This window comes from Colletotrichum orchidophilum (assembly GCF_001831195.1).
Source record: "Colletotrichum orchidophilum strain IMI 309357 chromosome Unknown Scaffold_52.1, whole genome shotgun sequence".
Classification (NCBI taxonomy): Eukaryota; Fungi; Ascomycota; class Sordariomycetes; order Glomerellales; family Glomerellaceae; genus Colletotrichum; species Colletotrichum orchidophilum.
This window is the reverse complement of record NW_019173008.1, coordinates 54229-75934: the sequence shown is the minus strand read 5'-3', so window position 1 is coordinate 75934 and position 21706 is coordinate 54229. Positions and strand designations below refer to the sequence as shown.

Sequence of the window (21706 nt, the reverse complement as noted above, 5' to 3'; positions counted from 1 at the left end):
CTGACACAGGTAAAGTAGGTACATTTGGTACTCATAGTAGGTAGTTGACCGACTACCAATATTCAGAAGCCCACAGCCATTGGGGAATCACTGTCCGCTGATGGCAAAATGGTGGCTGGCGTATCCGCATTCCAGTTCAAGACACCGCCCTCGCCAAAAGCAAAGTCATTTTCGATCTGTGTGAAAAGGAATTGATTTGCTTCTTCGGTGGACCATGACCATGGAGGTTCAGATGCCAGTAGAGTGTCGAGTCCATCTGATCCATCACGTTCAACTACCCCTCGATTGAGACCACTCATCGCCTTCGGACCTGTACCGACGTCCTGTACGCTGTCAAGTCCAGGCGCGAAACCGATCTCGTCCTGCATCCGCAGCCGCGCCGCCGTAGATCGATCCAGGTATTGGAAAAACAACTGCAGCACCCACATCCTGACCTCCCAGGTTTTCTGCAGCTCTTGCAGGCCCAAGAGACAAAGCTTCGCTCTGTGCTCGATGATGGATCTCCCGGGGCCTTTCGAAGAGCGAAGATGGACGGTGTGGATACAAAGCGTGTTGAAGAGGTTTGTAATGACGTGGATTTGCCCGTGACGTAGGTGACCCTCCAGCAACATATCCTCGATAATCCGGGAGTTTCTCGCCGCAGCCTGGAGAGCAATCTGCCCGTCCACTTCTTTGCTTTCTTCAGCGCTCCCGATGCAGCCTGATCTGTACAGAAGAATGAGGAGATTGTTGTAAGCCAGGTGCAACATACTGGCGTGAAAGCCAGGCGCATCGCCAAAGTCATTATTCCCCAAACACATTGTTGTAGGCAACCCTTTTCTCCACCTCACGAGGTCGTCCTTCATACGAGACCGATCGCTCGCGGAGAGTGACTTGCTGGGGAGATATCCGCTATGCACGATTCGTCCCAGCACTCTAGAGAGTTGGGCTATACCAATGAAGTACGCGATGTACTCTTGAGCCTTGTGACTTAGCAACGCTGCGTCGAAAGCGCGTTCAAAGTCGACCTCTTGTAGTGTTTCGATGTCGCAGTCCTCGTCTCTAATCCTGTTCGGCAGGCCCAACGCCGCAGCGCATTGCCTTTCGCGAATGTAGATGGCCCACCACAAGCGCCTATAGAGTCTTTCAGTCTTCTTTTCGGTAGTCGCAGATCGTGAGGAGCGATGAAGAGCCCTCGTCTGGGCAAGACTGATGGCTGCGCCGAGCCAGTGGCGTGCATCCTTCTCCAGGAGTAAGCCTGCCCTCCAGAAGCTCATGAGGAATAAGGCCTGCGTGACTGTGAACTTTTTTGGCTCAAACTCGACGTCGTAAATGTCCTTTGCGCGGTTGTAAAAGACCCATTTGGCAACGTGACGGCCCCCGAGACCAAGTGGTGGGACGGCGTCTTCCTCGCAGTGGATGACAGCTATAAAGAGAATCGCCTGTAGTAGCAGAGGCGACGAGGTGCCATCCCGGAAGCTGGTCCAAATATCAACTTCATCCACAACAGGGAAACATGGGTGAAACCATTGGAAGTACGCCTTGAGCAGTGTCTCGACAGCCGGCCCCGGTGGGAAGGAAAATACGCCTTCTGCTTTTAGGGAACGAATCCTCGATCGTCTGCGCTCCACCTCCCATTCAGGTATAAGATTCTCAGCCCTCACAGCGTGAGGTACGGCATGTAGGAATCTCAGGTTCTCTGGTGGCGATATCCCTGCTATTGACGGTGTGGGGTTACTGTTGGTGACATAGCGTATCGAAGACGACTCGCCGAGAAACACGGAGCTATCATCCTCCTGTCTCGTATTTGGTGCCAATGGAGGGGATTGAGGTTGCACTGTGATACCTTCTTGCTCTTCCGGGCCTTCTATTTCCCGATGTCTTGCGAGATCAGCGAGCGCTTGCGATGCGGCAAAGTGCTCGTCATCCTCATTGCCCACCGAATCATCAAGGAGACTCGTATCGATGAAAGATGGCGACGACTCGACCTGGTCTAGCCCGGCCGCATTATCTGGCTTCTGGCTCCGTCGTGAGGGACGAGGATGCTTGCCTCGCCGCGACTCTCGTAGCTCACAGGGTGTGTCGGCTGTGGCACAATTACGGCAAGGTTTCTGCTCGGTTACGTTGCATTTGATGCGTCGCGCGTTGCATGCCTGACATGCCTGGCGCGCTCGTTTGCGGAGGTTTGTCATAGCCGCCAGCCGAATGGCCAGCAAATCTTTGCCAGCCGCAAGAAGCCGTGGAGCGTGAAGTCTAATCTTGCATATTTCTCTGCAAACCTCCTACAATAAGTTTCGGTGGCATGTGAGTTATCGGTCGAATTCGTCGAGGCACGGTGTTTACATGGGCTGATCGAAAATGCTTCAAATTGGTGAATTGCCATGCAGCCGGTGAAATTGCTTATTGCCGAATGCGGGGGGGCTAGATGCGCCAATGACATCACTACTGCAGCAATTCGGTTACATGGAATCATATAACCGAAAGTCCCTGTCCCATTCTCCCAACCTCATCCATTCGATCTTTGTACCCGATCGATGATTGACCATTGATACACCTCTGTTTTAGGTACATGTATTGATGAATAGAACTACTTCAGCTTTGCTTAGAAGAAGGTTTGGATAAGTCTCAGGGCACTATGGCAACGAAGTTATCACCACAACTCATATTCCTGCCTCGGAAACTCAACACGCCCAGACTTGGCAGAGGATTTTCGTTTACGGCCGGGAAACAAGATACATATGAGAGCACAATCGCCAATCTAAGGATAGATCACGACACAAGAGTGATATATCAAGGTGAGAAAACCAGCAGGACATGCGTCCACTCAGTCTCAGGCTTGGGGATTCTCGCTGACCTAGTTCATCAGGATTTACTGGTAAAGCGGTATGTTACCTGCGTCTGCGCCACTACTGTGTCTCGTTGGAATTAATTTGAATCAGGCTACAAAAAATGCGAAAGAAACGATAGACTATGGTACAAAAATTGTTGGCGGTGTCTCGCCTGGGAAAGGCGGCCAGGATCATCTTGGTCTCCCCGTATTTGACACAGTACATGAGGTAAGAAATCCTCAACATCCCATGAAACTTGCACTCTAGTTAATGTAGTGGTGTCCACACAGGCAGTGAAGAGCGTCAAGCCACATGCGAGCGCTGTTTTTGTTCCCGCCCAATTTGCAGCAGGGGCCATCATCGAAGCAATCGAGGCCGAGATTCCCCTCGTCGTTTCAGTTGCTGAGCATGTCCCTCTTCATGACATGGCTAGGGTCCAAGAGATTCTGAGAACACAGAGTAGAACCCGACTCGTAGGGCCCAATTGTCCGGGAATCATTGCGCCTGACCAATGCCGTATTGGCATCATGCCGTACAAGCAGTACACAAAGGGCATTGTTGGGATTGTGTCCAAAAGCGGGACACTTAGTTACGAAGCTGTTGGAGCTACAAGCAAGGCCGGGCTAGGGCAGAGTATCGTTGTCGGGATGGGGGGTGACATGATGCCAGGTGAGCTAGATCTCTTCCTGGACAAACTTACACTATTTTCTGACCTGGTCTATAAAGGTACAACTCTTTTGGATGGCCTCAAACTATTCTTTGAGCATGACGATACCAAGGGCATCATAGTCATTGGTGAGATTGGTGGCGAAGCCGAGCTGAGAGCAGCAGAAGCCATCAGAGATTACAGACAATCGACCAAAAGTCCGAAGCCGATCATTGCGATGGTTGCTGGGAGAACAGCACCGCAAGGCAAGACGATGGGGCATGCCGGTGCTATCTTGTCGCCGAGGGATGTGCCCGCCGACGTTAAAGCAAAGGCACTTGAAGAAGCGGGCGCGATAGTTGTGCCACACCCGGGTGCTATGGGTGTTGAAATGAAGCGGCTTCTTGATCTATAATCAGAACAAAAAGGCTGAAGTTTTCAGGACAATGCTGGGCATCGCTGGCTTGTGTCTATAATCTGATGTTTCCCACACACCTAAAAGCCAGCCTCGTGTTGACCAGGAAGCAGTTTTTCGAAGACCGTTGCCAACTTTCCAATGAAGACTATTTCCTCGCGGTCTTTAAATCTAGCGACTAGATGGGCTGCGCAACAGCGTTCTGTGACATGAGAAGGGCATCCGGATGTGCCAAGGCCGCAGAACGGAGACGGAGTAAGTTCCGATTCGGCCCGGAGTGGGACTTGCTTCGGAGCGTATAAAATTTTCTAGTTCCCATCGCACCAATTTTCCAGATTCGAAATTTAACGCCTCCGGCCCGGAGACTCCTCAACAACCAGCCAATTTCAGATTCATCTGCCCGGCTAGCTCAATCGGTAGAGCGTGAGACTCTTAATCTCAAGGTTGTGGGTTCGACCCGTAAGCGCCTATTGCCTCTCTTCTACACCTCAACAATCATCTAACAAGCACCAGCCACGTCGGGCTCAATTCCCGTCAGCGATTGACGCATAATTATTTTTTAAACTTGAGGCAGTTTTACATAAAATAAACCTTCTTTATATCGGAGTGTCTTGCATCTCATGTTCCTATTGCCTACTATGTTTTCCTTCTTGACGATTCTTGATGTTGTAGAGCAAGTCTTCGCTGCCTTTTGCTACCAAGATTAACGCGAGCCTTTCTCAATGTGTTCTACGTCTTACATCATGAACTATGGCAATTTCAGGCTTCATAACTTTTGTAATCTTACACCTGCGAAAATGTCCCAAAGTCATTCAACAAGTTATTCGATCCGGGCCACAACCACGCGCAGATAGATACATTGGTTTGCCCTATCAACCCAAATAGCCTAGACATCTACTTGGGCATCCTGCTGTTTCAAAAGATTAAGATCATGACACACGCTACTTATCAGTCTACTTTCCAAGGGCAACTGCGAAGAATTATGTAAAGGGCTTATCGGGACTTTTCTTGAGGAAACAGCATGCGGGATACCGGGGAATTTCCCCTTTCAACGTTGAAGGGTACGCAACTCGGATCTGTTGAAAGAAGCGCCCGCTAGACTGCCGTACCGGCTAGCTATTGGCCAGTCACTCTAGGAATATGCCCATGTGATAATTTTGAACGCCCGCTGAGACGCACCTAACGGCTGTATGTAGAGTACAAAACAGCTCATATTGACCAGATAGGGCGGAAACATAACGAGCAATCTTTCCCTAAAGGCAAGCATAAAAGGGCGTGATTGTCCTCGGAGAGAATAGAGATGCAAGACCTTTAGTTGTTTGCGGACGAGCCAACAAGAGTAAGTGTGAGACGTCCGGCACACGACTACAATTAATCAGTGCCGAGGAAATCAATATCACCAACCAAGCCTGTACTAGGTCAACAAAGTTAAAAGTTTCACTCTTGCTTGAGCTGAGCCGAGCTGACCGCGATAAAGTTTCTGGAACAACGGCTTAATCCGATCCTTATGTGGACATCATATGGGAAAGCACCACCTCGACTGCCCTTCTACTATTGTGATACCAAAGCAAGCGCCTACCATGGCCAACTCGTCAATACGCCCTTGGCCCTGTCATCACTGAGAGGCCCGGTACCATGCCTATCCAGCTTCGGTAGAGCACACACAACCTTGACACCGAAGTCGGAGCCCACGAACGGTATCGACGGCAGTAGAACCCTCAAAAGTGGTCAATCGAACTGCCGAATCTGGCGATAGCATATGTTCGGTTGGCGCGCAACTTCACCAGTTCCGAGTTCGCCGATCATCAATCTTTCCCCACGTCTGCCTACGTCAGACCGCCAAACCTGAGGAGGCAGCATGAGACTTTTGCGCTTCATCTGCACCGTTGTGGTAGTCGGAGCTTCTTCTTCGCAAGCCGCAAATGTCCGGCTCTTCTGGTTAGCTATCGGCCATGCAGGCTTATCAGTGATCCATCTGCCAACATCGCGGCGTGGGAAGTGGGAAGTGGGGGCCGTTTTACAGAGGACCCCTGTCTTCATGAACGGCAGATCGTTGTTTATCTTTGTTTCCTTCAACCGTTTGTTGTTAAGTTTATTTTGACAGGCTCCTTGATCGATGAAAATTGAAGCTATATGTAAGCTTATCTAGACTAGTCTACGACCCAACTTTCAATTGTGTCGACCTGCACCTCATCACGAGTTTTCGTCTGTGAGAACGTACCCTGGCTTGCCTCCCGGTTGGGCTTCCGAGATGGGCTTCCGAGATAAGCTGGCGGCACGAAGACGCATTGCTGCTAAACATAGCTCTCAAATGTCTTCCGTCATTAGCCAAGGCAGTGTCAAGGGGCATTTCCTCGACAATGTTCGGCCTCGACAACAAGAATTCGTGATTACCAACTCCCCCGCACGATGCTCACAGGCATTGGATAAACCCCACCTCGAAGGCATCCTTGAAACTCCTCTTTGAGCCAAGAATTCCCTGCCAACGACTCCGCTTAATTGGACTTCGAGATAAGAAATCTCCATTCAACTACCGCCATGATGGAGACTTGGATATGCCACTCAAACCCCAATTATTGGCCTATCAATACAATCTCGGATGCGACTAACAAACTTGGACTGGCGTTATCGAGGACTTCACCCCAGCACCAAAGCTACGGGCCCGACGCCGTTGGACCGGGTCACCCGATCGACCTTGATCCGCCATCCGAACGTTGGAGCAATCGCCAAGACTCAAGAGGCTGGGTATAGCAAACAACATCACGCCTTCTTGTTACATAGAGCCTGCAGAACGAACGGTAAACTGTCTGTCCGCAGGCCGCGGCCCGCGATATCAGCAATCCCCCGTCCTGGCTCGCATTCCATGGCGACATGGGCGCCACGTTCTGCAGCTCTTGAACGATTATCTCTCGCTTATGCAGTTCGTTCCCAGCGTGATGGGGCATCTCAATCTCGCCCAGATGCCATCGCGGCAACGATAGCTACACGGCGACTACCCTGTTCCGAGAAAGCGAACAACCCTCGGGTTCCATCCACCCCTCTAGGCGCTGGTTGTTCAAATGAGGCCCCCTCGTTCCTAGCTTCCGTTCGCATCCTTAGTGACGCTTCCGCGTACTGAGAGTGGTTTAGCTTGCATGCTGAAGATTACTCGAAAGTTGCTGTCAGTTGATTGTCTAATGGATTATGGACTTGTTGAAGATTGCCCTTCGATGCAACTCGGGCACCGGTGTCGGGATACTGGCAAGCTGAAGTTGACTGGGTCAAGTGACTCAAGTGCAACATCAACAGAAAACGAAGGTTCCACCAAAGCTTCAGCTTTCCTCCAAGCTCTCCATAAAAACCCCTAAGATCCGCCCTGGTTGTTGAGATGGTTTTTTGAGAGACCCTCACGCCTTTCTAAACCCCCGAAGAGTCTGTCAAGACCTCGGACAATATGGGCTTCACTTCAGTCACTCGTGCCTTTAGCCTGGGAGCACTGCTTCTCCTGGGCTCAGACTTGATCCCTCAAGTTCATGGTCTTCCCAAGACCCCATGGGCTCAACAAAGGGCCAAGGGACATGGCAGAAAAGCGCTTAGCCAGTCTATGAATAAGCGTCAGTTCAGCAATGGCACCGAACCAGCCGACTGCGTGGTTCACGACCCGCTCGACATTGATGCACCCAAGGAAAACATTTGGAGTGGCTTGACGGGTCCCGAGGCTGCCGGTGTCACGGAATGGCTCTTTGCACAAAAAGAGTTGAACCTCACCCTTAGTGACAACGCCACCTCTTGGGATAACACAATGTAAGTGGACTCGTAGCCTCAGTTCAAATCGGTCTTTTCACTAATAGGAATAGTGTCTTGGTGGAGCTTATGCAACCAAACAAGTCGGACGCCCTGGCCTACATCGATGGCAGCAGCCCTGCTCCCGCGCGTTATGCTCACGTCTTGCTTGACGTCCGCGCCACCGAGGAGCCTGAATATCAAGACATACTCGTCGGCCCATTGCCAGTCACCAACGCTACTACCAAGTGGGAGCGGCTAGAGTACCCTTACACTCGCAAGACTAGCGGTCGCTTGCGGAACCTGGATGCCGACGACGACGCCATGCAAGATTGGCTTTACGACGTCAGCAAGAGCATCGTAGACATAACCAAAGACCTCTGGAACGCCACTGCTCTGGGACTCGACAACGACACTTTGGAGATCTGGGGCATTGACCCGTACTATCAGGATGACGGCCGCATCCAGCGTTGGGACACGTTCTGGAGCATACCCGACTCCATCTTTGATGTCGGCTCGATGATGCCCATGGGGCTGTTCTTCATGTCCGACGTCACCGGCCGCGATCCCTCAAAGTGGGTACTGGAGGGATGGTACTATAATGGTGTCTTCTACGAGACCACGGACGAGTTTCGCACTGCTTACTGGGGCGGCAACGTGGAGAAGCTCGGCGGCAACTTTGCTGGCGACTGGTCTGCTACCGACCAGCAGGGACAGGTTCTTCCTATGGACACGATGGCTCCTCCTACCGCTGTTGCACCCCAAGGTGCTAGATACTCTGTCGACGCGGAGAGGAAGTATGTTGAGTGGATGGGCTGGTCATTTTACGTGGGCTTCAATAGAGATACCGGCATGGCTCTTTACGACATCCGCTACAAGGGCCAGAGGATCTTGTACGAGCTTGGGCTTCAGGAGGCGTTGGCTCACTATGCTGGTAAGTTCTAACCTTTCAAGTCTTTGCCAGACGGCCTTCTGACGATTCGATAGGAAGCGATCCCACCCAGTCTCATGTAGCATACCTCGACACCTACTACGGTTTCGGTCCGTTTGCCTTTGAGCTGCTCAAGGGCTACGATTGCCCATCCTATGCCACCTATCTCAACTCGTCGTTCTACGTCTCAGAGTCCACTCACACGCATCTCAACAGCATCTGCCTCTTTGAGTTCGACGCCGACTATCCCATGGCACGTCACTCGTCCCAAGAGTACGTGACGGCGACTAAGAATGTCTACTTCACTATTCGTTCCGTCTCAACCGTTGGCAATTATGACTACATGTTCAGCTACAGCTTCTTCCTCGACGGCAGCGTCGCGGTCGAGGTCCGCGCCTCCGGCTACATCCAGGCCGCATTTTACGCCAAAAACGAAGGCTATGGCTTCAAGATCCATGACCAGCTGTCCGGCAGCATGCATGACCACGTGGTCAACTTCAAGGCCGACTTTGACATCTTGGGCACCGAAAACACGGTCCAGCGCATGCACCAGGTCCCCACGACGCAAGTCTACCCCTGGTCCAAGGGTAAGGCGTTCAACACGATGAAGGTGGAGCGGGAGTTTGTCGAGAACGAGGACCAGGGCCGATTCGACTGGAGCTATAACAACCAGGACCAGCTCTTCGTCCTCAACCAGGACGTCAAGAACAGACACGGCGAGTACCGCGCCTACCGCATCCTGCCGTACACCGGCGCCGCGCATCTGACCGTCAAAGATTCCAACATTCTCAAGAACTCGGCAAAGTGGGCTGGCAACGACATCATGGTGTCGAAGCGCAAGGACACGGAGCCGCGCAGCAGTCACCCGTACAACAACCAGGATACCGAGAACCCGCCGGTCAACTTTGATGCGTTCTTTGACGGCGAGAGCCTCAACCAGACTGATCTCGTCGTGTGGCTCAACCTCGGCATGCACCACGTTCCTCACACTGTAAGTCACTATATCTTAAGCCGCCTGCATCAGACGGGCGCTGACTCGACTCACAGGGTGACCTCCCCACCACCGTCTTCACCACAGCTCATTCCGGAATCCAGTTTGTAAGTCTAGCTCACTGCGTCGAGGAATTCTGAACATTGGCTTACTCTGTCACAGATGCCCGCCAACTACTTTGACATTGGTCCCAACGTGGAGACGGTCAATATGGTCCGCATCAACTACTCCAACGGCACCACGACAGACGTCTTCACCTTCAATGCCGAAACGGACACGTGCGCTCTCGATTATGAGCCTACGCAAACAGACCTGTGGACGTACAAGGGAGATGTGGTTGTTCGAAAATTCCCCTACCTGCCGGATGATCCTTACTATGAGACGGATAGCATCTAAATGTCGCAGTCTGATGACTCCGACAACAGTAATGATATTGAATGATTGGATACGAGCTAATGATGGGGAGGACTAGATAGGAGTAGTACCTTAGTAGTATTGGTAGCGTGAGAATTGCACATTTCGTGAATCAGACTTGAATCATGGCTTTTTGGGCACCGTGAATGAGATTGATGTCGGATGCGGATGATGAACGAGCCCAGTCTCATGGCGGAAACCTAAAAGGAATCAAGGACCGAAGTGCCTGATAGCTGAGCTTTTGCAACACCAGGCTGCGCCACTTCTGCATGGAAAAGAGGGGACTTGGCATCTGAATAATCAAGTCAGCCGTAAAGGCAAGGGAGCGGCACGGCGACCATGGCGTCGCATTGCGGCTTACTGAGCTGTTGTGCGGTTGAAATGCTCCTTGCTGACGACTATTTGGAGTCAGTTTTGGGGTTACATTGCATCTTGTCCAACCCCAAGTTCGGATCTGAGAAGGCGTTTTGGCTCGAGATCGAGAATCTCGTCCAAAAAAGAAAGAAACGAAAATGCGCGGGAAGGATTTTGATTGATACATGTAGGTAGAACGAACCACTGTGTGCGACTCTGGTGCGCTGGTTCAATGAAGTCTTCAGCTCGGCAAAGATTTTACCCGAAATAGCGGCCAGGTTTGGGGGCTAAGGTTCGTCCGTTTTCCCGACGGGATGGTACCTTACCTAAGGTGCCTTACCTAAGGTGCCTTGCCTAAGGTGCCTTGCCTTAGGTAAACGTCGGGTACGCACCCGTACGGATGGATGGGCACAGGCATCCAAGTGTTCGTTCACATCTGCGCGTCATCTCTCCATCCTAGTCTTTTCATCCCAGCACCGATCGGACCATCACCACCCAAACAGAAAAAAAAAAGGTGAACCAGAGTCACCTCGGAAACGGCAGCATTGCTCGGAACCAACAGGGGCACCCGTCGAACCCAGCAACCGGATGGGGATTTGCGGCCCAAGACTCAGGAGAGATGCGGCAGATGCCCGACTCGACTCTGATCGATGATTGATCAGCGCTGATCGTCCGGAGGGGGCTCCGCGAGGAATTCTCGGTTGTGGGCCATTGACTCAGCCGAGTCACCGCAGTCATCCCAGCCGGCACCAATTTCCCAACTTCCCCGTGGCATTCACGCCTGGGTGACTGGGTCCGGGTCATGTCGCACTCGACCAAGGCGAGACGGTATCGGTCAATGACGATAAGCGACGTTCGATAATACCGCCGACATGTTCCTCCTCACCACGAGACAGGCGGAAAATGAGGCGTTCTGTTTCCTCCCTCCCTTGCTTCATCGCCAAGTGGCTGGTTCACGCCTCGGAGGTGCAGATTCGGCAACCCCTTGCGGCCCTGAGGCCTTGGGTCCGGTAGACGCGACCCAAGTCATCCATCCAAGCACCCAAGGTATGATCTACTCACCTAGTTGATGGTCAGATCTCCCGATTCGACGACCGACAGCCGCGTTGTTCTCGAAATACCTGGCCGTCAGCATGACTGCTACCTCGCCGTATCGCGTCAAAACCACTCGGCGGCTCCTCCAAATGACACCGCGCCAGCGCCTGTCACCATCGCACGGAACAAAGCAACTTTAGGGTTCCGCCAGCAATGCAGCCAATGTCACATCACTAGGTAAAGTAGGCTTCCGCCTGGCGGAAGCCTCAAGCGCCGCATGGAGAGCGACACCTTTCCGAAAGAGGGCTCAAGTCTTTAGCGCTTCAGACGCCCTATTCTGGCCTCCCTTTCCAAGTCAACTCTTCGTTCGCTCTGTCCATCCCATTTTCCTTGATTTGGGTGGCATGGTGGTTCTATCTTTGCTTTTCCCCTCTCCAGCGAGACAATGATTCACCTTGGCCATCGCCTGGAATCCGAGCGACAGGATGCCACTAGTCCGCCTTGCCACTGGAGCCATCGACTTGCTTGTCGGTATAGCTCTTCAGCGTCCGTCCATATGCGACTTGCTATACGACGTTGAAGATTTCGAAGCGGCCTGGTGTTTTGCGTGCCACCTCCCCTCCTCTCCCAAGAATAAGGCGTCGTTAACCAAGCAAACCCGCTCATCATCGGAGAGATATGCCACCTACTAACCACCGAATTCTCCATGCCAGTTCTCCCAGCCACAACTTCGAGAAGGGAACTAGCGCGGATTCCCATGCGGCTGAGATCAGTTTTCTGGTCTTGTCTGGGTATCTCCCGGTGTCTTCCGTGCGGGCGAAGGCGTGGGAGGATGGAGCCAAGCCCACGGTTCGTACGTCTTCATTCAACCTGCGTACCTACGGTAGCCAAGGGCGGGATACCATCGGAGTCAGGGACGACACGTCCCATTCCTCGACTCGGTCGAGCAGGCGCAAGTCAAGCTTAGCTCCCGCGGTGACAACTTTGGGGCGAGACACGCATCCACTTTTGACAGGCTGACTCTCGGCCATTGAGCCTGTTTCGACGGCCTCGGTGTGTTCACCTTTGGGCTCACGAAAACAAACGGTCGAGTGAATGTCCCCGGAAGTCCAAAATCCGACAAACGTTGTCTTGGGTCCTTAATTGGCATTCCAGCACAGCATCCACCTCAGCTCAGTTGGACCTCCATTTCGTGTCGAGTACGGATACCCTGGGAAAGTTGAGATATGATTGATTCTCGCCCATTCAGTACGGATGGAGGGCGTAGAATGGCTAGATGTGAGAGAAGTCCACCAGTCCTTTCTCTCTGTCGCGCGAGCAGAGAACCGGTTTCTATTCTCCGAATTGACTGCTCATCTCTTTCATTCTTCATCATCATGTACCTCCAATTCCAGGCCAACGCCTGTGGCACGATATCCATCTGACAATCTGGCAAGTGGCCGATATCCCGGAGCAGACTACCGTGAAGAGACTATTGCGAACTATGTGAGGCTGCGCTAGCCGCAAGCCTCGCGTCTTTCAACAGTCATGCCTCTCTTCCCATACTACATGGTTCGACCACGCCTTGCATCCATGATGCAACTAGTTACTAAGGATATCCCCTTCGATGCGCCACGCTCCCAAGGGCAGGACCGTCGCTAGGCAGAGGGGCAGAGAAAATGGCAGTCACCATTGTCTGCGCAGCCAATCTCAGGTCCGCTGCGGACTTCCACAACAAGTGACCTTCCATTTACACGTCTATTTTGAGACCGACCACCCGGCTTGGCCGCATCCACTCTTGAGGGAACTTCGGCCATGGACGCAACCGTGCCGCTGACCGTGCCGCCGCCCGCATTCTCTTCAATCCTTCCATCCAACTCCACGTGACTGACCCGGAGACGACGGCCACCGTATGCCACCGTCGATGATCCAAATTGGGCACCTTGAGGGAGGCTAGGCCCCAGCGTCGGAGGGGATCTATTTCGGATGCGCTTGTGGTCGTCTGCTCCCCGTCATGGCACACGTGGGATCAAGGACACTAGGCATGTGAAGGGTTAATAGAGACATTCCCTGAGGATCATGAAGGGAGTATTTATCAGACCATCGGGTCCCCCTCAAGACGTGATGTTGTCTCCTTTCAGTCATACAAGTATCAAACTTCATCGTCTGGTGGTCCTCTATGATCATCTTGTTCGCACTCTTTGCTTTTTCGATCTCCCCATTCCTTATTCCACACGGGCCTCCATCTCTCTGCAAGAGTTCCTTCTTTGGGCCATCTATCTCGTACTGCCCACTCTCTCTGTCGTGGCATTTCATATACTTGGATCTGCTACCCGCGTCGAAGGGCCACTCTTTCATTCTCTTTCGTAAGTCAGTCACACTGATGAGCTGTCGAATTTGTTGGCGGACGGCACTGACAATTATGTTAGCTACTTGTCTTTAACCTGTATCAGCCATGTCTTTCACAACGTCTTCTTCAGTCACACTACCAGTGCCCGTTGTAGAAGATGTTCAACAAGACGTGCGGATCAAGACCGGCAACGAGAACAGCTCCGAGCTCACTTTGACGCCTCCGACTAAAGTCTTCTTCCCACCGAGCAGCAATTCCTCAACGCATACTCTCGTGGTCACCGATTGCGGCCCTTTTCAACCACCGACTCCACCCGCCTCGAGTAGCTCAACCGATTACACTGATGACGACGACGACGACGACGACGATAACGAGATCGCCGTCCCATCAAAGAAGGGTAACCGCCCCTACCGATACCTCCGCTGGAACTTTGGCTCCGTCTACAGACGCATCTTCAGCCTCGCCTTCTTGGGCAACATTGCAGCCCTCATCTTGGTCATCGTCCGCTCCCTCATCGGAGGCATCCAGCTCACACCCCAGACCTGCGCCACGGCCGTGTCGGCAAACATCCTCGCCGCCCTCTTCATTCGTAACGAGCACACCGTTAACGCACTCTTCAAACTCTTCGTTCTCTTCCCGTCTGCCAAGGCACCCCTCCGCGTACGCCGCGCCTTTGCCAAAGTCTACTCGTACGGCGGCATCCACAGCGGCTGCGGCGTGGCCTCCTTCTTCTGGTTCGTCGCCTTCCTCGTCGTCCTCACGGCCCAGTTCAAGAACCCGACAAACGCCGTTCGCACCTACATCCTCTTCGACAGCTACCTCATCTGCGCCTTCCTCGCCGCCATCATCGGCTTCGCCCACCCCAAGGCCCGCGTCCTCCTGCACAACTGGTTCGAGGGTACCCACCGCTTCCTGGGCTGGTCCGTCATCGTCCTCTTCTGGACCCTCGTCCTGATGCTCGCCGAGAATGACAGCGCAACTGCCGATATCCCCTACGCCGCGTCCCTTGCCCTGACCCCGTCCTTCTGGATGCTCGTCGCCATCACCCTCCTGGTAGCGTACCCTTGGACACGCCTCCGCCTGCGCGACGTTGAGGCCGAAGCCATGTCGGACCACGTTGTCAAGCTCAACTTTGACTACGCAGATGTTCACTACGGTCAAGCGGTCCGCCTCACCGACGCGCCTCTCCGCGAGACGCACGCCTTCGCCGTGATCCCGAACCCTGCCGCCCCGTCCAACGATGTCGAAAAGGGTCAAACAACAGGAGGACTTTCCAACGCCGGAAAGAAGGGCTTCTCCGTCCTCGTCTCCAACGCGGGCGACTGGACGGACAAGATCATCAAGAACCCGCCCAAAAAGATCTGGACCCGCGGCGTCCCGCAGTACGGCGTCCTCCGCGTGGCCGGCCTCTTTGAGCCGTGCATCGTCATCGCCACGGGGTCTGGCATCGGTCCTTGCCTGAGTCTGTTTGTGCAGAGGCCGGACCACCCCGTGCGCATCATCTGGTCGACGCAGCGGCCCGCCGAGACGTACGGGCAGGCCGTTATCGATACGCTCTACCGGGCCGACCCGGACGCCGTCATCATCGATACCAAGAAGACGGGGCGGCCGGACTTGGTGGCTATCACGTACCGGATCTGGGAGACTAGTCGTCGGCAGGCGCTGGGTCTCGCGCAGAATGAGGGAGTTGCTGCGACGAGGACCAAGAAGAAGATGGGTCCTTGTGAGGCTGTTGTCATCATCTCGAACCAAAAGGTGACGAGAAAGGTTGTGTATGGTCTTGAGAGCAGGGGTATTCCCGCTTACGGCGCCATTTTCGATTCATAGACTGGTGGGGGATACACGTTGTGCGATTGTTTCTCTGGGTTTTTTTTCCTTCCCTCTCTTTACTTGTCACACTTTGTTTGTCCATCTTTTTTAGACCTGTTTGATTGTTTAGAACTTGCATAGCGGGCATTGCGGCATATTTAGCAGGCGTTTGGAGGGGCATGATGGACGTTCTTGGCAGCTTTTTGTATCTTGAAATTACCAGATGTTCGGGAGGGGACGGCCATTGCACCTTGGCGTGTTCCATGTTGGAAATACAACGCACGATTGAATGTACTTAAATAAAGGAGAATATCCCACCCAGTACGCGTATTGCACTTGTCATTTCTCTTGCGCCAAGAACAGTGAATTGAACTCAAACAGAGTGGTCGGTAACCGGTGGATAGACGATAGAATTAGACAATATAATAAGCTTTCTGATTCTGATGGTCATCAGCCAATCATGGCACTCGATCTGGTCGGTTAGCTCAGTTGGTTAGAGCGTGGTACTAATATTTCACCTGAAGTGTTGTGTAATGCCAAGGCCGGGAGTTCAAGCCTCCCACTGATCATATTTTGCATCGCTTGAGAAATATCTTGTGAAATAGTGGGTGTTGCGATGGAGTTTTGGCGTTTTAAAGCTCTGGTCCTCCGAAGTTGTGTTTACATTCGCCTCTTCCCCAACGAGCGAACCTTCCTGGCTTAGTGGATAAAGGCGCCGCACCGTGTACAAACCGCCTAGGCCTACACGGGGGGCTTTGGGCCAACTAAAGGGTTGCTCCTCACAGTGTGGAAGGACCACTCACTGTGCTTACCCTACACTGTACAAGAAATTGTTCACTCACCTCCCGAAACATTCATTGCAGACGCCTGGGGCTTTTCTTCTTTCCGCAAACCTCTTCATATTCCATCATTGTTCTAGGAGAAGCACACAATACAATGTCCAAGTTTTTTTTTGCAAGAAGGCCGACGGGGCATACCTTTCCTGATGACTGACCATCAGCTCATCAATATTCAAGCTGCATGGCGTTGCATACGTCGCATTGGTAAATGAACCATCAGCTTACTCAACCACGCTTCCATGGAAATCTTCTTCTAGGTGCACCGACGAGCGTCGACCTGACGTTTACAGACTCGGAGCTCAATCCCGCATTCTCGTTACGGGTCGCAGGCACTAAAAAGTCATATATTAACGGCCCCCCATGACTCGAATGAGCATATGTGACCTCCTATTTCCACCATCCCTCCTCGTTGCGATATTTGGTTCTTCCAATAGGCGCCGTCGCCATCTCGTCGCAGCCCTTGGCTCCGGTCGAGGCAGTCAGGACCTTGTCACATCGACGCGAGCCAAAATGGACTACCACAGTACACGGTAGGCAGCCTGCCAGATTAGCCAGGCGCAGTGCCTCTTGATGGATACATACGATTCCAACGACGGACGAGGGTGACGGAAAGGCACTACGTCAATCACCCCTTGGCTGAACAACGATGACGAACACGTCACATCGCACTCGAGGGAGTCGTCTGGTCTAGACTCGTTTCATAGAAAAACCACAAAGCAAGACACTGCGCGCCGCCGCTCCAAACGCCCGGGATCTCGACAAACTGACAGATGCGTTTGCTTCTCGCGTATCCCCCCGCAATCTCATGGCAAGCCTGTGGCGTTGTCTCGGTACAGGGGGTGGTACGGAAGGACGCGCTTCGGAGCTTGAGAAGCGAAATGCCCAGGTCTACTTGTGTCCCCTAGGGTTGCATCGTGGGGGTCCTCTCTCCTGACAAGAAGCCAAGAGTCCCAGCTGACGCGGACAGAACCCCCCCGTTGATTCGGGAAGCCCGGATCGAAATGCAGCACCGCGACGTGGGACTGCGCCTTTCTGCTTCCGCATTCCGTTCCTGGCAATGGCCTGCACGCCTGTTCCGACCTCACTTCTCTGTCCAAGACATTGCATCTTGATGTACCTTATCCAGAGTTACGGTTCACCTGTCGATATCATGGCTTCCCAACACGTCAAGGTCGCCGAAGCTTCATCGATGCTTTCTTCTTTCTGTTTTGCTTTCCCGAGTCTTGTTTCTTATTTTCTCGCGTGCTGGTTCGTCTCATGTGCAAACACCCGAGTCCCCGCGTCCGCCGCTTCATCCCGTCCTTTGCCCCTTCATCTGATTGCTGATTTCGCCTGCTGCCTCTGGTAGATTGGTGTACCTGATTCAACCCCGGTCATGAGGCTTGACCAACAAAGGCAATTCAGCTATGTTACATTCCGCTGGAAACAGGTCCAAACCCACTACTTTCGATAACCTATGTTACTCTTCCCCCCTCCTGTGAAAGACCCCTCTAAGCAAACCCCTCGTCCTATCGGTGCATTCACAAATCATGCATCCATCCACAATCGCGGGAAATATGACTGGTCGAGCCGAACGGCGAAAGTTTCTGGTCATCTGGAAGCGGCGCCAACTACAGGGTTTGATGTCTGAAAGAAGAAAGTAGTTTCAATCCCGGGATCGTGACGAAGGAGAGAGCATCCATGGAGGGGGTATTGGGACTTGGCAAATGCCACTGTCCCTTTAAATTGCCTCTCTCCCTCCCAGCCTTGGAAAGTCAGATCCGAGAATTTGGTTCCCAGATCTTTGTTAACGTTGACATACGGTAACATGAAGTTCTTGAGTCGTTCTAGTGCTCTGGCAGCACTGCTGGCCACGACATCCCGTAAGCCTTCGATATGGTCATGGGGAAGCATTCTTCTAATATTGATGTCCAAGTACTCGATGGAGCTGCCGCTCAATCCCCAACACCTGTCGTCTTGACCGACTCTACGACCGGCATTATCTTCGACACTTGGTCCGCAACAAGCGATCAAACGGCGGGAGGCATCACATACGGTTTTGCCTTGCCTCAAAATGCTCTGACAACGGATGCCAATGAATATATTGGCTATTTGGTAGGTCTTATTACACCGTCGTCTCCCTCGCCAACTGACAAGTTTCGTCCAGCAATGCGCATCCAAGAACGGCCAAGGCACCGGCTGGTGCGGTATCTCTCTCGGCGGCTCCATGACGAATAAGCTGCTTCTCACGGCGTGGCCCAATGGCGCCGATATCCTGACATCGTTCCGCTGGGCAACTGGCTATGTGATGCCCGACGTCTACGCAGGCGACGCCAAACTTACACAGATCTCGTCGACCATCAATGCAACGCACTACACTCTCATCTATCGGTGCCAGAACTGCTTCAACTGGAACCACAACGGTGCCACTGGCAGCGTCTCAACCAGCGCAGGATCCCTCGTCCTTGGATGGGCGCAGGCTTCCACCAGCCCGACCAACCCCACGTGCCCTGCTACGATCAATCTCGTACAGCACGAAAACCAAGGTATCCATGGCGCCACTCTCGACGCCAACGCTGCAAATCCTTCCTACTCGGCTTGGGCTGCCCTGGCGACAAAGACTGTCACCGGTAGCTGCGGCAGTGCTACGACGACCTCGGCGCCACCTTCTACCACTACCACGAAGGCACCCACGGGACCCACTGGCGTACCCGTTCCCTCTGGCACATACGACTACATTGTCATTGGAGCGGGAGCCGGTGGCGTACCTCTTGCCGACAAGCTGAGTGAATCCGGCAAGAGCGTGTTGTTGATCGAAAAGGGGCCGCCATCTTCCGGTCGATGGGGTGGCACCATGAAGCCGACTTGGCTGGAGGGCACTAACCTGACCAGATTCGACGTCCCCGGTCTTTGCAACCAGATCTGGACCGACTCTGCTGGTATTGCCTGCCAGGATACCGACCAGATGGCTGGCTGTCTTCTCGGTGGAGGCACAGCTATCAACGCAGCTCTTTGGTGGAAGGTATGTTGTCACTATCGCTCAAGCAAATTGAAAGGGGTACTGATTGCTCGTAGCCATATGCCCTTGACTGGGACTACAACTTCCCCGCTGGCTGGAAGTCAGCTGACGTCGCTGCCGCCACAAGCCGAGTCTTCTCCCGTATTCCGGGCACCACGACCCCATCTCAAGACGGCAACATCTACCTCACAAACGGCTTCAATGCCATTGCCGGTGGTCTCCGGACTGCCGGTTGGTCAGAGATCGATCTCAATGCAAACCCAGACTCCAAGAACCGCACGTTCGGCAAGACGCCCTACATGTATTCAGGCGGTGAGCGCGGTGGCCCCTTGGCTACGTACCTTGTCTCGGCGAGCAAGCGCAGCAACTTTAAGCTATGGACCAAGACTGCCGTCAAGCGCGTCGTCCGAACCGGCGGGCACATCACCGGGATTGAGGTCGAACCCTACTTGGACGCCGGCTACACCGGAACTGTCAACGTTACCAGCATCTCAGGCCGAGTGATCCTGTCCGCGGGCACCTTTGGCAGTGCCAAGCTTCTGTTGCGCAGCGGCATTGGCCCGCAGGATCAGCTCGAGGTCGTCAAGAACTCCACCGACGGCCCTACCATGATCTCCAACTCATCCTGGATCAACCTGCCTGTCGGGTACAATCTGGAGGATCACACCAACGTGGGTCTCACCGACAGCTCTGGTGGGCGTGAAGATGGAAGTTAACTTAAGACAGACTGATACCGTTGTCACGCATCCCGACGTCCAGTACTACGACTTCTACAAGGCATATACTGACCCCAACGTCACTGATAAGAACCTCTATCTGCAGAAGAGAAGCGGTATCCTGGCCCAGTCTGCACCCAACATCGGCCCTCTGTGAGTCAAGCCGTTACCACTTGCTTGTTCTCATTCCCATTGCTAATACCTTTCCAGGTTTTTCGAGGAGATCAAAGGCGCCGATGGCATTACCCGCCAGATGCAGTACACCGCCCGAATGGAAGGCAGTCTTGGGGCCGGCAACGGCAGTAAGTCATCCTTTTCAAGCTCGCCACCTCATCAATCTTCATTCTGTCCTAGCGCCTGATAACTGACGTGCCTCACAGAGACCATCACCATCAGCCAATACCTCGGCCGCGGCGCGACTTCCCGCGGCAGGATGACCATCCAGGCCAACCTCGGTACCGTCGTGTCCACCGTGCCCTATCTCCGCGACCAAAACGATGTCGAGGCCGTCATTAAGAGCCTGGAAAACCTGCAGACCTCCCTCAAGAACGTGGCCAACCTTACCTGGAACTTTCCCGCGCCGGGAACGACTGTCAGAGACTATGTAAACAACATGCTCGTCTCCTACTCGAATCGTCGCGCAAACCACTGGATCGGTAAGTTGATCACCTCTCACACCCCCGCTCACAACCCGCCCGGTGCGCTGACAGAAACCTCGAAACAGGCACAAACAAGATTGGCACCAAAGATGGCCGGAGCAACGGCGGCGACTCGGTTGTCGATATCAACACAAAGGTGTACGGCACGGACAACCTCTTCGTCGTAGACGCCAGTATCTTCCCCGGCATGGTCACTACCAACCCGTCGTCGTACATCATGGTCTCGGCCGAACACGCCGCCGCCAAGATCCTCGCCCTTGCAACCTCGACAGCTCAGCCTCTGCACGGGCAGTGCGGTGGATCGACGTGGAACGGCAGCTTCCAGTGTGCTGCTGGATTGAAGTGCACCTTTAAGGATTCCTACTACTCTCAGGTGCGCATGTCTTCTTTTTTTCCCCCTGCTTCTTCCCCCGTACTCCCCTTTGTGTTTCTCGAAGGGGATGACGATGACGATGACGATATTAACGCGATTGATAGTGTCTCTGATTGGGGGTGGGTTCCAAAGCAGTCGCGCTTTTTCTCCCAATTCTAGCCACCATCTTCCTCTTCACGTGTACATACTTTCTTGCACAATCAAAGTTCCGAGTATATATTCCATAAGTTTTCTCGTATATCGTATATATATTTATATCCACACTTGACCCAATCGATCACGCGCCGTTTCTTGAACGCCTCTTTCCCAGGTTTATTCCCGTCGACGTTTCTCTGCTCGCTTACGGAGTAATTTGGAGATATCGTGTCCGTCCGTACCTGGCAGTGTTTTGCCATGTGCCTGCCAATGACGACTGGGGACATGAAGGTAAGGGTGTCTGGAACGGTGACCTACTTTCCCTGATTCGAGCGTAGGCAGCTCAAACTCGAGTCTTTTGCCCGGCTCATTAAGCGTTAGTGCCTAGTAAGCCGTGTGGTCTGCTTCTATCTACTCTATTCCATGATTCGCCACACTCACACCTCGGACTTCAAGAGCTTTCCCGCCCCAAAGACTTCCATTGACGAGTCGC

General features: G+C 53.2%; 5 protein-coding genes across 5 annotated transcripts; 4 read left to right on the top strand and 1 right to left on the bottom strand.

The window, feature by feature from the left end:
• Positions 1–62: 62 nt before the first annotated feature.
• CORC01_06755 (cutinase transcription factor 1 alpha) lies at positions 63–2171 on the bottom strand (the record flags this gene model as incomplete). Its single annotated transcript, XM_022618394.1, has 1 exon — positions 63–2171. One exon carries the CDS (start codon positions 2169–2171, stop codon positions 63–65), a length of 2109 nt encoding a protein of 702 aa, XP_022475044.1.
• Positions 2172–3334: 1163 nt separating this feature from the next.
• On the top strand, positions 3335–3868 carry CORC01_06754 (succinate-CoA ligase; the record flags this gene model as incomplete). Its single annotated transcript, XM_022618393.1, has 2 exons — positions 3335–3476; positions 3534–3868. 2 exons carry the CDS (start codon positions 3335–3337, stop codon positions 3866–3868), a joined length of 477 nt encoding a protein of 158 aa, XP_022475043.1.
• A 3433-nt stretch (positions 3869–7301) lies between these two features.
• CORC01_06753 (copper amine oxidase) lies at positions 7302–9948 on the top strand (the record flags this gene model as incomplete). The annotated part of the gene is made up of 5 exons (XM_022618392.1): positions 7302–7651; positions 7699–8564; positions 8618–9552; positions 9609–9659; positions 9715–9948. The coding sequence occupies 5 exons, from the start codon at positions 7302–7304 to the stop codon at positions 9946–9948; spliced, it is 2436 nt and encodes an 811-aa protein (XP_022475042.1).
• A 3841-nt stretch (positions 9949–13789) lies between these two features.
• CORC01_06752 (tat pathway signal sequence) lies at positions 13790–15511 on the top strand (the record flags this gene model as incomplete). Its single annotated transcript, XM_022618391.1, has 1 exon — positions 13790–15511. One exon carries the CDS (start codon positions 13790–13792, stop codon positions 15509–15511), a length of 1722 nt encoding a protein of 573 aa, XP_022475041.1.
• Positions 15512–18139: 2628 nt separating this feature from the next.
• On the top strand, positions 18140–21237 carry CORC01_06751 (fungal cellulose binding domain-containing protein; the record flags this gene model as incomplete). The annotated part of the gene is made up of 8 exons (XM_022618390.1): positions 18140–18194; positions 18248–18426; positions 18479–19333; positions 19387–20001; positions 20057–20199; positions 20257–20348; positions 20427–20702; positions 20771–21237. The coding sequence occupies 8 exons, from the start codon at positions 18140–18142 to the stop codon at positions 21235–21237; spliced, it is 2682 nt and encodes an 893-aa protein (XP_022475040.1).
• Between the last annotated feature and the right edge of the window lie 469 nt (positions 21238–21706).